Genomic DNA, 14,882 nt, shown 5'->3' on the forward strand with positions numbered 1-14,882 from the left:
TCCACAATGGTTGAACCAGTTTACAATCCCACCAACAGTGTAAAAGTGTTCCTATTGCTCCACATCCTCTCCAGCACCTGTTGTTTCCTGACTTTTTAATGATTGCCAGTCTAACTGGTGTGAGATGGTATCTCATTGTGGTTTTGATTTACATTTCTCTGATGGCCAGTGATGACAAGCAAAAAATGTAAATTTGTAAGAGCTTCTTCAAGATTTTACAGTTATCTATCACTTCCTAAAGTCAATATATCTAAGGATAAATGCACAATAGAATCTATATCTTTAATTAACATTTGCTTATTAAATTAGAGTCAAATGGAAGGTACTTTAAACCTATAACTTGTGAATAATACACTGGAAAAAAAGTGCTTTCATTTGTATTTTTTTCTTATAATCCTAACAACTATATGTGAAATAGGTAAGGTAGGTATTCATATGTTAATTTTAGAATTGAAGACATTTGAGATTCTGAGAATTAAATGACGTGCCCAAAGTCAGTATGTGACAAGAAAGACTCAGATATTTTGGGTCCACGTCCAGTGATTCTTCCCTTTACTACACTGGCGCTTCTTATATATGTTGAAATGTTTAAAACAAGGTTGTTACAAATAGGTATCTTGTGGTAGAAATAAAAGAAAACAAAGGTTCATAGTCTATGTGTACTTAAAACAAGAGCACATAGTTTATGTGTGCTAATTAGGAATGTAATTACTTAATTGGAAGGCATGCAAAACTAGATCTCACACAGAAAGTCACCATATCTTTTCCTCTCAAACACCATGACGTATCTAAAAAACTTTTCATTCGCATAAATCAGTTTTAAATGTCATACCTCAATATTATCTACGGCAAGATGGCAACATGCGGCCAGTACTGCTCGACCGTCTTGAAAATACCATTCTGCCAGTTCTTTACTGACTTTGTGCAGGAGTCTAGAAAGAAAAAGTGTATGTATTCTGTATAAACACAAGTATTCCATTATAAAAGCAAACCAATACTTTTTAAAAGGTATGATAAAAAGACCAAATACAATTTAATTTGTCATGCTTGCTTTAAAGACTTGTTTTTAGAAAAAAATAAATCAGGAAAGTGGTCTTTACAAGTATAAGGTCTGATAAGCCTCCCCCTCCCTCTATCCCCACAAATGTCAGAAGAGAAGCCTGACTTTAAAAGCTTACCATCCTGCATTGGACAATTTATGACTCAGCCACAGGGAAAGTTAAGTGTAGAAGAATTACAGGTTGAACTGAAATTTTTCAAAAGTTAGGTGGTATCCAAAATACAGCTAGCATGTGTTAGCTTTCTCAAATGTCAAGTTTAGAAATGGCAGAGAATGGCAGTAAAGACACAGGCAAGAATACATTATTCTCAACACACTATTTGCTTAACATTTCATGATCCTCTTCTACTCGATGAGTGTCTTAAAAGTTTAAATATCCTATTTTCTAGGGTAATAATAGGAGCAAATAGAAAGGATGGGGGAAGGCAGACTATTGGATTAAAAAAAGGTTAGAGGGCTGAAAAATTCTAATTTCCTTTTCTTTTTTAAAATAACTATCAGGATTTCTTCTTTGAAAGATAACTAAATGTTATTCTAGGCACCAATATTGGGGTCATGGGATTATAAACTACATTCCTGTGAACTTATACACTAACTTTAGAATAAAACATTAATAAGCAGTCTACCTGATTTTCATCATTGGTCCTCTCCAATAGGTTTGATTAGTTTGTAAGTGTTTAGGTGCCTTACTTGCCATCTCTCTAGTAAAATGCATTTTGCTTTTCTGAAAGCTATATAAAATGTGTATAAACGGAGTCTCCATGCCTGAAATTTCCCTATTCATCTAGGAGTAGATGCTGTAATGGAACTGGACCATAGTGAGAAAGGTTGAGGCAGTCAAGTCTTCAGTATACAAAGAAGGATGAATTATAGAGGCTTTAAAAATTCGTAAAGGGAAGACAACCATAAAACATATGGACCCAGAGCAAATAAATCACTCACTCATTAAAGTCTTCCTTGTAGATATCATCAGAATATGAAGCTCCTTTAGGCATAGAAACATGTAAGGGCTGCATATTTCCTTCACAAGCAGCCTAGGATTTAATTAAAGATTGAATTATTCTTTAGCTAATTGTTGATAATTGACACATTTCAGAATATTATTCTGAGCAAAGTATACTTAATGTTTGAAATTTATACTATAATTTGGAGATAATCTTAGAATTTGAGGAGAAATGAGATATTAATTGTGTGTAGCAAAAAAAGCTTCAAGTGAATTATTACTAAAAATAAGTTGTTCAAATGCATGGTATATAACATTCAGCAGCATGTGAAAGGTTTAGAGTTCAGAGATGCTTATATGTTTAAAGATCTAAAATAAGTTCGGCTGTGTGTGGTGGCTCATGCCTGTAATCCCAGCACTTTGGATGGCTGAGGCGGGAGGATCACCTGAGGTCAGGAGTTTGAGACCAGCCTGGCCAACATGATGAAACCCCATCTCCACTAAAAATACAAATGTTAGCTGGGCTTGGTGGTGGGTGCCTGTAATCCCAGCTAGGCTGAGGCAGGAGAAATCGCTTAAACCCGGGAGGTGGAGGCTGTGGTAAGCTGAGATCATGCCATTGCACTCCAGCCTAGGTGACAGAGCGAGACTCCATCTCAAATAAATAAATAAATAAATAATAAAATAAAATAAAATAAAATAAGTTCACTGTGTTCAGAACAAAAATAGTAAGCTCTCAAATGATGAGAAAGAAGGCCAGGAAGGAGGGCAGAAACCAAACCCTTCATGACTTTGTCAATTATGTAAGGGTGAGCTACTCAACACGGTCTTCTCCCTTCTACATCCTTACCCATCCATGTGTGTGACTTGTGTAATCACATGGTTTTACCTGTGCAACAAGCAGAGCTTCTTTAAGCCGACCTCTTGACATGAAAAAATGGACCAGCTTTTTCACATCACCAATGGCTATGCAGTATGGAATGACATCATCCTTATCTTCCTGGATTAATTGGTCAGCTCTCCTAATACAATAAGGACAATTTTTTTAAACAATATATTTTTTGAAGGTTTTTAGGTGAATTGAGATTTTCTGAAAGTATGGCTAAAATTTGTAGCAGATTTCATAAAGCCCTTTGGCATATCACTTTTAAAAAAGACATTTTATAATCAAATTACATGTGGAAGACAGATAAAAGTTGCATGAAATAATAAATACTACAAGAACTTGTTTGCCCTTAGAACATGACATAAAATCATAAATACTATAGGAACTTGTTTGCCCTTAGAACAGGACATAAAATATGCCTGAACATTTTAGATCTTAAAATCAATGTAGTTTATCTATTAAAATGGACAATTAGTCTATTCAAAAATATGTTTTATACAAGATATGTGTGATAGGATATCAGGTGGATTAAGCAATATTTGGGTATCTACATTGTTAAAGACGGATAATTTTAATTGTTTTAGGAAGCCTTAACAATGAATAGAGAACCTTGAAGCTCAAGTAGCTTAAAAATCACTAAGAAGGAGAATATAGAAACATAAATATTAACAATAACATGTAGAATGTTTTAAGTGCCCTAAGTGAGGAAGATTACAGAAAAATAATATTCCAGACACATGAAGGGAGAAAGGGAACGGTAATCTTAGAGACTGTGAAGGGTGCACATGTGTCTGTTTCCATATCTGTCTCTCTCTCTCTGCACCCATCTCTCTCTCAATCTCTTCCCCTCTCTCTGTGTGTGTGTGTGTATCTTCCCATCTAAGTCTCAAGTATTTTCTCAATGACTAACCACCTAGTTAATTCTACCCTCAATGTTTAACCTCAGTTTTGTTTAAAAATAACCTGGTCTATTTAATTTATGCTACCATTTGCATTAAACCAGAATTCAATTTTTAATCTTTGGGTAGGGGTAGCAGATATTTTTCATGCTGAAAATGGAGAATATTTTTCATGATATTTGCCAGCTCACTGTTAACAGTCTCCAATTTCATAGAGTCATCAAAGTATTCCTCAACAGCTATGTTTCTACTACGTGACTTTGATTTTCTTGTTACAGCTGTTTAGAAACAAGCTGGTTACAAATAATGATCTACTTCCCTGGGCATCTGAAACTATGCTGGAGACACTGCCAATCTGGATGAATGGCTGGATCCAGAAAGTACAAATGCAGGAGTTGTGGAGAGACTACTTTCTGGCAGCTACACAGGCTAAGGGGCAGAGAAAATCAGGAGTTGGCTTTCAAAGATAAATGAAACAGAATTGGAAGAGTTTTGTATATTCTCATTTGCCTCCTCCTTTTCCTTCCCCACTAAATCTATTCTAATCTTGCTTCAGTCTCCTTCTTTCTATCAAAACAGCTCTTATTAAGATCAACAATAACCTCCATGTTATCCAGATTTCTTATTTGGGCTACAAAATCAAGACTGCCTATTGAACAATGCCACAAAATCACAAGGAACTTCAAGCTCAACATGTCCAAAGAGAACTAATGATTTTTTTGTGCCATTTGATTCAAATCCTCTCCTAATGGTTTTGCTTTTGTTGTGGTTTTAGTTGTTTGTTTTTAAATCCCAGTGATTAGCAACAGCTCCTATCCAGTTTTTCAAACCTAAAACCTAAAATTTTTTTGTGATACCTTCCTCATCTCTATTACCAAATCCAGTTAATTTTAACTCCTAGATATATCAAATTCGTCTACTTCTCTCAGTCCCCGCATCACTACATATGGCATCCACGCTACTGCTGTCTCCTGACTCAGCTACTCTAATTGCCTTCTAACTGGCCTCCTCATATCTGCTATTGACCTTCTCTAATCTGTTCTTGATATTTCAGCTTGTGTAGACATTCTAAATGAAGAACTGGTCACATCAGTTTCTACCCTATTTAAAATTAAAACTCTTTAATGTCTTGTGTTCCTCTTAGGATAAGGAAAAAAGCTTACTACATTTACAGTGCCCTAAAACCTCTAGCTTGTGCCTACTCTCCCTTGGCATCACTTCCCCCTGGCTCTTGCACTCTAGCTACAGCAGTCTCCTTTCACAGAGTTCCTGTACTCTGCTCCCTAAGCCTAGGATGCTTCCTCTAGCCTCTTCACTTGGTTATCTCCCATGTATTCTTTATAGCTCAGTTCATATGCACCAATCTTGGTCAGGTTTCCTTTGTTCCAATTTATCTGAGGATACACCACATTTTAAATTCATAGATACCTAGCTAGCATAGAAAGCAATGTAGTAGCATATTAATATGACTAGATGCTAGTAAAATGTGTCAATAATCACATAGAATACAAACTATGTTTACTTTTATTCTGCAATATTAACACTGAGTGACTCCACCTTGGTCTTAAACGAAATTCCATTAAGTTTTTGCTGAGACTGAAATAATGTTTTGTGAAATAAATATCCTCTGCTAACTTGACTTTAAGGATTTGGTGAGAGCAGTAACATTCACAATTGTGCTGTGAGGGTACAGGGACTTAGAGCACTGGGGATTCTTAAAGCTCAGGAGAGGGAGCCTAAAATCTGATGGCTACAATCAGCCTGTTGCTTCACTTACTGTTGGGAGAGCAGGTGATTGGGAACAGTCTACTTTCCCACAGCAAATGTGTTAATCCTTCCGAATTTTATGTTTAGCCTTTGATTGATTTTCACTTGTGTCTGTAAGAAGCAGTTGATTTTTTGCCACTAAACCATGTTCCATAAAAGAAAAATCCAAATTTCTGTTTTTAATGTCAGAAGCAAGGTAACTGCATAATAATATATAGTGCTCTGTAAGTTTAGCACAGTGATTGGCATAGAGTAGGCATTAAGTATTTGTTAAATGAACGAATAGCATAGAAGAGAGTAGAATAAAACAGAACAGAGAATAATCATACGTTGTAGGTTTCAACGTGTCCCTCTAACAATATGTTGAAGTCCTAACCCACAATACTTGTGAATGTAACCATTTATGGAAACAGGGTCTTAGCCGATGTAATTAAAGTAATACGGGTCATACTGGATTAGGGTAGGGCCTCAATCCAATATGACTCATGACTTATAAGAGGAGGAAATTTGGGCACAGAGACACACAGGGAATAATGCCATGTGAAGATAAGGGAGAGACTGGAGTGATGCGTCAAAAAGCCACAAGATGCCAAGGACTGCAGGCGACCAGACACCAAGAGAGAAGCATGGAACTAATTCTTTCTCAGAGCCTCCAGTAGAAACCAACTTTGCTGACAACTTGATTCAGACTTCTGGCCTCCAGAACTGAGAGAAAATAAATTTCTGTTGTTTTAGGCCACCCATTTTATGGTAATTTTTTTTTTTTTTTTTTTGTTTTTATGGCAACCCCAGGAAACTAACACACTTGAGAGCAAATCTTGTTGGTTTACTGCATTCTAAAACAAGAATGTTTATTTAAGTTTCCTCAGTGCTCAGACCCTTCTTTATCATCAGTGCCTTCCTCATATCCATGGGGAAGAAATGGCAGGAACTGGTGCCTACAGAGAAGATTTTTGGGATAATTCATAGAATAGTATTTCATGAACCTATGCTAACCTTCAGGAAATCTTGCCACTTGTATTTCAATACCAACTTATTAATCAGTGAGTATGTTTGCTGATCTGTCCTTCTCTCCATTGACATGGGGAAATTTGCCTTCTGCTATCTTCATCAGAGGCCAAGTCAAATCCAAGAACACCAAAATTATTTGTAACTGATTCATTTCATTTACTGTATCAGTAGATACAAAATTTAGTTATTTTTTTTTTTTTTTTTTTTTTTGAGACGGAGTCTCGCTCTGTCGCCCAGGCTGGAGTGCAGTGGCCGGATCTCAGCTCACTGCAAGCTCCGCCTCCTGGGTTCACGCCATTCTCCTGCCTCAGCCTCCCAAGTAGCTGGGACTACAGGCGCCCGCCACCTCGCCCAGCTAATTTTTTTGTATTTTTAGTAGAGACGGGGTTTCACCGTGTTAGCCAGCATGGTCTCGATCTCCTGACCTCGTGATCCGCCCATCTCGGCCTCCCAAAGTGCTGGGATTACAGGCTTGAGCCACCGCGCCCGGCCTAGTTATTATTTAAGACAACATAAGAATAAGAAATCTCAAGAGCTACTGCCATATTTATATACTGCTTCTATTTTAACATGGACTCTCTCTGCCTTACCTCTGCATTAACTTCTTCCAGTATTTCACAGAGACCCCTGGTGCAACTGACAGGGCTTTGTCCCACTAGAATAGAAGGCAAAAAGAGAAAGAGCATATTAATTTCGGTTGCTCTGTATAATCCTTAAGACACTTTAAAAAGATTCCTGTTTATAATATAGAAATTATAGAGTTCTTGAGTCCTGATTTGGTACCCTCTGTCTTCTTTTTGTTCTGTAGTCTTAAAAAAAATCTTTAAAGAGCACTAATTTTACCCCTCTTAATAATATAAAAGAAGCTGGGCATGGTGCCTGATGCCTGTAAAGCCAGTGCTTTGGGAGGCTGAGGTGGGAGGACTGTTTGAGTCTAGGAGTTTGAGGCCAGCCTGGACAACACAGCAAGACCCTCATCTCTACCAAAACAATTTTTTTTTTTTTTTTAATTAGCCAGGTGTGGTGGTGCACACTTGTAGTTCTAGCTACTTCGGAGGCTGAGTGGAGTGGATTGCTTGAGCCCAGGGGTTCGAGGCTGCAGTGAGTCGTGATGACATCACTGCACTCCAGTCTGGGTAACAGAGCGAGACTTCATCTCAAAAAACCCAAAACAAAACAAAAGAAAAGACAAAGTAAAAAAGACTGTATTGACACGGTTAAATTCCAAGGACCCCTCAGCTCCTTAGGAAGGACTAAATGGTTGGTGTCATCACTTACAAAAGTGTCTTTAACTTGATGGAGCTTGAAGAAGTTGAGAAAAATATTTATTTTTTATTGTTATATTTTAATTCCATTTTCCACAAATTTTTAAAACATTAAAATATTTTAAAATAAAATATGTAAAATTATATTATTTAGGGAAAATCCAGTCCTAAACCCAGAGAGAAAGAAAGAGAAAAATGGAAGGAGAGACTGAGGGAGAGAAAGGAAGAGGAGAAAAGAAATAGTAACTAAAATATGTTCTTTGAAAAATATATTGACTCATCTTCTAATACAACTCCAGAGTAATTTGTTCTACGGTGTTCAAAATATTAACATTTTTATTTCACTGCTACTTAAATGAACAAATATACCATCTATGTCTCTTTTATCCTTTCCTACTCATTTTAATAAATTTTATTTATTGTCATTTCTTCATTTAACTGATAATACTTGTCTTCATATTTAAAAATTAGACTTCTGTTGAAGAACCTCATTGTTTAATAAAGGCTGATTGTTACTGTTATATGAAAATATAGATTTCACTGATTTCCAGTCTAGAGTGGAACTGAGAAGAAAATTTTCTGAAATATCACTACATGAATCAAAATTCATTCTAATTAAGGCTCTTCAAAACACTAGGGTTCTACTGTAATTATCACTAGAATATTGGTAATTAACCAGAAAAGAGTATGTTAATTTTAAACAGGCAATTTTTAATACTACATATTTAAAATCATGTTACCTAAAACGTATCTTAAAATATGTTTTCAGGGGAAATCTGCCTCTAACGGAAGAAAGAAGTTGGAATGTAGATTAAATTAACTTTGAATTCACCACAAACTCTTTCAATAGAAACTTGTCTAATAAATAAAAAAAATTAAATGTTTACCTAATCCCACAGTATTAAGCTTAAACAAATAAAAAACATTCCTAAGGAAGTGATTATGAACAATTCTAAGGTCACCCATATTTCTTTTCTTTTCTTTTTTTTTTCTTTTGAGACGGAGTTTCACTCTTGTCACCCGGGCTGGAGTGCAACGGAATGATCCTGGCTCACTGCAACCTCCGTCTGCTGGATTCAAGTGATTCTCCTGCCTCAGCCTCCCAAGTAGCTGGGACTACAGGCATCCGCCACCACGCCCAGCTAATTTTTGTATTTTTGGTAGAGACAGGGTTACACCATGTTGTCAGGGCTGTTCTCGAACTCTTGACCTCAGGTGATCCACCTGACTCAGCCTCCCAAAGTGCTGGGATTACAGGCGTGAGCCACCGTGCCCAGCTTAGGACACCCATATTTCTAACAACTTGCACAGTTTTATGGATCATTTTAAGTACATTGATGAACCTGCATAACAATAAAATTATTAAGCTTCACAAACAGATACCTGATTGAAATAGGCTTTGAGTTAAAGGCAGTTTCAATTATATTTAATCAAATATAAAACTCAGAAAGATAAAGAATTACACTGTTCTATCAAAATTTATTAATTCCTTTTCTCCTTGACTTTTGATAGATCTTCTCTGCAGTAGTGGTGCTTTAAAAAAGCAATTTTTAGTTAAATATTTACTACTTTTCAAGGAAAATTTTTACATTGCTCCTAAATTAAAATACTTTTAAATTTATAATGCCTTTTCAATAACATTTTAAAATGGCACATTATTTGGGGTCAAGCAGTAATTCATTGTTTTCTTAAAGTATGTGGAAAGTAAAAAGGTGAGCTAAATTTAGTTTTGATTTATTTTAATGTAACCATATTGCTTAGTTTTACTTTATATTATTTACAAGTATTCTTAATATTATGCTTTGGAGCTACACAATTAACTAACTTAAACATTTTAAAAGATGATAAGCTATGAGATAAGTCCATGCCATTCTAACCATTGTTTCCTCACCATTGTTTGGTGAGGAAGAATTTTCACTGAACTAAAATGCATATACAGAAAAGGGAAAGGTCCAATAAGTTTACACAAACTGAATGTGCCCATGTAATCAACACCCAGGATCAAGAAACAGAAGCCCCATTCTCCCCTGTGTTCCATTGTAGTCACTACCCATCTACCAAAGCGTAGCAAAAGCATCAATTCATCCTAACCTTTTTGTAAAAATCAGTGTTGCTGATTTAGTCCTCCATTAAACAATCATCATCCTTTATCAGATGATATTCAGCAGAAACCCTTTTTCTGGCCAGTGTGGGATTTAGTTATGACAAGTAGTATTAGCAAGGGGATTCTATTGTGAACTAATTAGCCAACATAGTTTTTTGTTTGTTATGTTTGTTTGTAAGAAGTTAAGATTCCAGCCTAGGGTGGTAGTTCTCAAACTTCAGAATGCAAGAGAATAACATGGAGAGCGTATGAAAACGTAAGATGGCTGGGCTCCAACCCCACAGTTTCTGATTCTGTAGGTCTGAGGTGAGACATGCATAGGGATCCCCAGCGATGCTAATGCTGCTGTCCTGGAATACTTTGATAACTACTCGCCTAACGTCTACACTTAATATCAGATTGATAGAGAATCAATTAGATCTGTAAAAAAGTAAGCTTCCTTCTGCCTCAGCTTCCTGAGTAGCTGGGATTACAGGCACATGCCACCACGCTGGGTTAATTTTTGTAGTTTTAGTAGAGGCGGGGTTTCTCCGTGTTGGCTAGGCTGATCTCGAGCTCCTGTCCTTAAGGGATCCTTCTGCCTTTGCCCCCCAAAGTGGTAGGGTTACAGGTGTGAAGGTGCGAGACAGCACACAAGGTATATACATTTATTTTCCTTTTTTTTTTTTTTGAGATGGAGTCACCCAGGCTGGAGTGCTGTGGCATGATCTCGGCTTCCTGCAACCTCTGCCTCCCGGGTTCAGGTGATTCCCCCTGCCTTAGCCTCCCACGTAGCTGTGACTAGAGGTGTGTGCCACACACCCAGCCAATTTTTTTTTTTTTTTTGTATTTTTAGCAGAGACAGGGTTTCACCATGTTGGCCAGGATGGTCTCAATCTCCTGAACTTGTGGTCCACCCAACTTGGCCTCCCAAAGTGTTGGGATTATAGGCGTGAGCCACTGCGTCCAACCTTTTTTTTTTTTTTTTTTTTTTTTTTTTGAGACAGGGTCTCTTTCTGTAGCCCAGGCTGGAGTGCAGTGGTATGATCATAGCTCACTGCAACCTCTGCCTCCTGGGCTCAACTGATCCTCTCATCTTAGCTTCCCAAGGTTGGGATTACAAGTGTGCACCACCATGCCTGTCTAATTTTTTGTGTTTTTTGTAGAGGTGGGTTTTACCATGTTGCCCAGGCTAGTATGAAACTCCTGGGCTCAAGTGATCCACCCACCTTGGCCTCCGAAGTGCTGAGCTTTTTATTTTTAATACTTAAAATTGAGTATATTCTTAATATTTAGACTACTATGTTAAACTCATTAGTTTTACTTTCATAGCACATACCTCCCCAAGTTCAACCATAAGTTCACAGTATCTCTGAATTTGTCCTAATCTCAAGTGGATTTCAGCAGCTTCCTTCAGTCTTTCCTCTTTAGTAGGTACACCAATACCACCACCAAATTTAGACATCTTGACTGTTGTTAGTTCTTGAGCTTCAGACTGGTTTAAAAAAGAAAATAGAATTTTAAAAAATCTGTCATATTTTGTTTTATATGTGTCACAATAATTTGTTGCATATTTCAAAATAACTAAAAGAGAGGAAATGAAATGTTCCTAACACACAAAATAAGATAAATGCTTGACGTGCTGGATACCTCAGTTACCCTGATTTGATCAATATTCATTGCATGTTCGTATGAAAATATCACATATACCCCATAAACTATTATGCATCCATAATAATTAAAAATTTTAAAAATTGTTTTACAAGAGTTCATGATAACAATGAGCATATAAACATTACATGAATACATACTTCAAAAGCATATAGCTCTGGAAAGTCAATATTTTAAAAATATTTTTCTCTATAAAATATGATACCTTTCTAAACATAATATTTCGGGGGGTGTGTGGGACACAGGAGGGGAGAGACTGAACCCCATTTTCCTTAACCCTGTCCAGGTGTTGTAGTTACACAGAACAGATAAAAGGTAATGATACAGTAATATACAACAAGACAGAGAGGCCTCTAGTAAAAATAAAAAGTTACTGGCTTACTTTAATTAGCTCCTCTCTGTCAAACAGATTTTGCAGTTACAGTCATTAGGTGTTTAGTTTGCAATTAAAGAAAGTACTTCCTCATTATGGAAAAAACTGCTCTTTATGAGCATTAGATCACATCTCTGGCACAACCGTCTCCATGCTTTAACAGTTAACTATAGATATTCCAGAAAAATATACAAGCAATTTTTTCTTTCTGGTCCCAGGATAGGTTTTGTGGTTAGTACTGTAGATTGCCCCAGGGATGACGTAACTACTAGTTTTTACTGAAATTCATTAAGAGCTATAATACTATCATTTTTTATAAAACATATCCCAGAATAGCCTATTAGGCCCTCTGAGACTAAAATTAGAATAGTCCATATGTCACAATCATCTGCTAATAGGGGAAAGATAAAGCATTTCAAGGAGTTCCAAGTGACCTTGAAGGAATTTCATGAGACTCAACCGATGATAACCACGATTGACTTAATCTGTTCCCAAGTAATTCACTTTCATGATTCATTTTACCCAAGATGGATCTCCTCAGTGTTCATTTATTTAAATCTACCAATCTAATCATACATATTTTTCAAATCATTTTTATATTTTCATAGTGAAAAGGCAAAAAATTTGCTTGAGTACATCATATTTGCATACTTTACTTACTGTTCTAAATTTAATCAGATGTTTCAAGTGCATTATTCCTTTGCAGTAGTTCTGAGGAAGTAAGCTGTCATCCTGTCCTTTTATCACAGCAACCAAGTTCCATAAATTGTCACTGCCACCCGGAGGCTACAGAGTTGATAAAAAATAAATATGTAATAGTGAATTAGAAACCTCATAGTATTTTGCATCTTCAAAAATATTATAATGCAGGCATATCTAAATTTAAAAATTAATAAAATAACTACATGTTATCTCATGTATTGTTTCCAGTTTTACATTTGCTTTCTTACAGTGTACAGATTATGGTAAGAGGTACCCAATGAATTAGAATGGTACATGTAAATATGTGAAAATAGTTGTAAAGATTCATGTTGGCTAAAGGGAAAATATTCGCATTTAATTCCTGTAATACTTACGGATAAACATTCTGAAAACCATCTTAGTTTTTTCACTCGAGAATTAGCAGTTAGTTTTTCTATTTCTTGTCTAATATCTCTTGACACTTTACCACACAGTAGAGGAGGAGTGGCTGGTTCTACAGCATAATCTGAAAAGCAGACATAATTCAGTGAGAGAAGATTTCTCATAAAACGTTTAGAAATAAACTATAATACATGTATATATTCCATACCAGTGTTCCCAATAATTTCTTCCCAAGATCTGTCTGCCAGAATATTTATTTGTACAGGAGTGATTAAGGCTGTTAATGACCAGAGTCTCACTGTAGAGTCACGGGAGCAAGAGGCCATAGTGAAGGGGCGACTGGGATGGCAGGTTAAACCTGATGAAAATAAAAATCTATTTTAAGTAAAGTGAACATTGAAAAATATTCTTTATTTATATGTGCTTCATAAAACTTCTACAGAATTGAAGCTATGAAGAAATATTATGAGTAACTGAAAGATTCTTAGTCAACTTCGTATCTGTATTTAATATATTGGCTGAAAATAGTAACAGAATGCAATAAATCATTTCATATATCCTATAAATATGAATATAAAATTGAATAACTATTAGAGGCTGGACATGGTGGCTCACGCCTGTAATCTCAGCACTTTCCTGGGAGTCCGAGGCGGGTGGATCCCTTGAGCCCAGGAGTTTGGGATCAGCCTGGGCAACATAATGAAATACCATCTCTACCAAAAATACAGAAACTAGCTGGGTGTGGTGGCACGTGATTGTAACCCCAGTTACTTGGAAGGCTGAGGTTGGAGGATCTCTTGAGCCTGGGGGGTGAAGGTTGAAGTGAGCTGTGTTTGCGCCACTGTATACCACCCTGGGCAATAGAGCCAGAGTGAGACTCTTGTCTCAAAAAAAAAAAAAAAAAAAAAAAAAGAAAGAAAGAAAGAAAAAAAAAAGAAGAAAAAATTATTAGAAAGCAAATGGTCATGGATGAAAATGTGAAAATTATATTTCGTGTGGTTAAGCAGCAACAAGTATACTGTAAAACCAATAGCATACATAGTATCTGTGAGTTAATGGATGGGCAGATGACGTTCTAGTTAAAAGACGAAGACCTGGGGACGTTTCAATTCAAATATTGACAAATACGATTCTCTCCCACACTCAGTCCCGCATTGTCTTGGCTAAAAGGCCACTGTGGTTAAGCATATGGATTTGAATCTGATCTAGATTGAGGTTACTTTCTCTAAGAAATCATTTTTGGATTCTTAATCTGCCCATTTACTCCTATCAAGGTTTAAGGATGAGAATAAATACAAACAAGAATGAGAGTGAAGAGATGTGCAAATGGTAAGTAATCTGATTTTCCATAATTACGTTAATTATATGAAAACAACTTGGGATTATATTCAAAAACAAAACACTGTACTAAACATCCAAGAATAGAGGAATGGTTAAATAAGTGGTATCTACTCTATTACTGATTTCCTGTTAAACAACTTACCTCTAGAGTGATGTCAAAGGAAGGAAGAAAAACAAAAGCCAGACATATATATATATATATATGTACACCCATCGCAATATGTGTGCATTGTGTGCATGTTTGTGTGTACACAGAAATGGGTGCAGACGGGGCGAGGGGGAGAAAGACACCACAGTGCTAACAACAGTCATCTTCGGTAATTTTTGTTGACTTTTTCTTCTGTATATTCTGGTATTATAATAATAAACATGTATATTTTCTAATGTGAAAAATGTTATTGTAAAATAAAACACTGTATAACTTCTTTAAAAATACTGTATTCCTCAGAAATTATAAGCACCATTAGTAGGTCAATATAACAAACACATGAAAGAATGAA

General features: G+C 36.2%; 1 protein-coding gene across 5 annotated transcripts in view; it reads right to left on the bottom strand.

Annotated features, from left to right (window-relative positions):
* WDR17 (WD repeat domain 17) overlaps positions 1-14,882 on the bottom strand; it is a 125,701-nt gene that overhangs the window by 19,949 nt on the left and 90,870 nt on the right. For all 5 annotated transcript variants that reach the window (XM_050792554.1, XM_050792556.1, XM_050792555.1 and 2 more), the window contains 8 exons: positions 13,250-13,399; positions 13,035-13,165; positions 12,619-12,744; positions 11,254-11,409; positions 7,157-7,221; positions 2,893-3,025; positions 2,003-2,094; positions 833-932 (listed from right to left, as the gene is read on the bottom strand). In XM_050792554.1, the coding sequence (XP_050648511.1) occupies positions 833-932; positions 2,003-2,094; positions 2,893-3,025; positions 7,157-7,221; positions 11,254-11,409; positions 12,619-12,744; positions 13,035-13,165; positions 13,250-13,399 (953 nt within the window). The remainder of the gene's footprint in view (positions 1-832; positions 933-2,002; positions 2,095-2,892; positions 3,026-7,156; positions 7,222-11,253; positions 11,410-12,618; positions 12,745-13,034; positions 13,166-13,249; positions 13,400-14,882) is intronic.

This window comes from Macaca thibetana, chromosome 5, assembly GCF_024542745.1.
Source record: "Macaca thibetana thibetana isolate TM-01 chromosome 5, ASM2454274v1, whole genome shotgun sequence".
NCBI lineage: Eukaryota > Metazoa > Chordata > Mammalia > Primates > Cercopithecidae > Macaca > Macaca thibetana.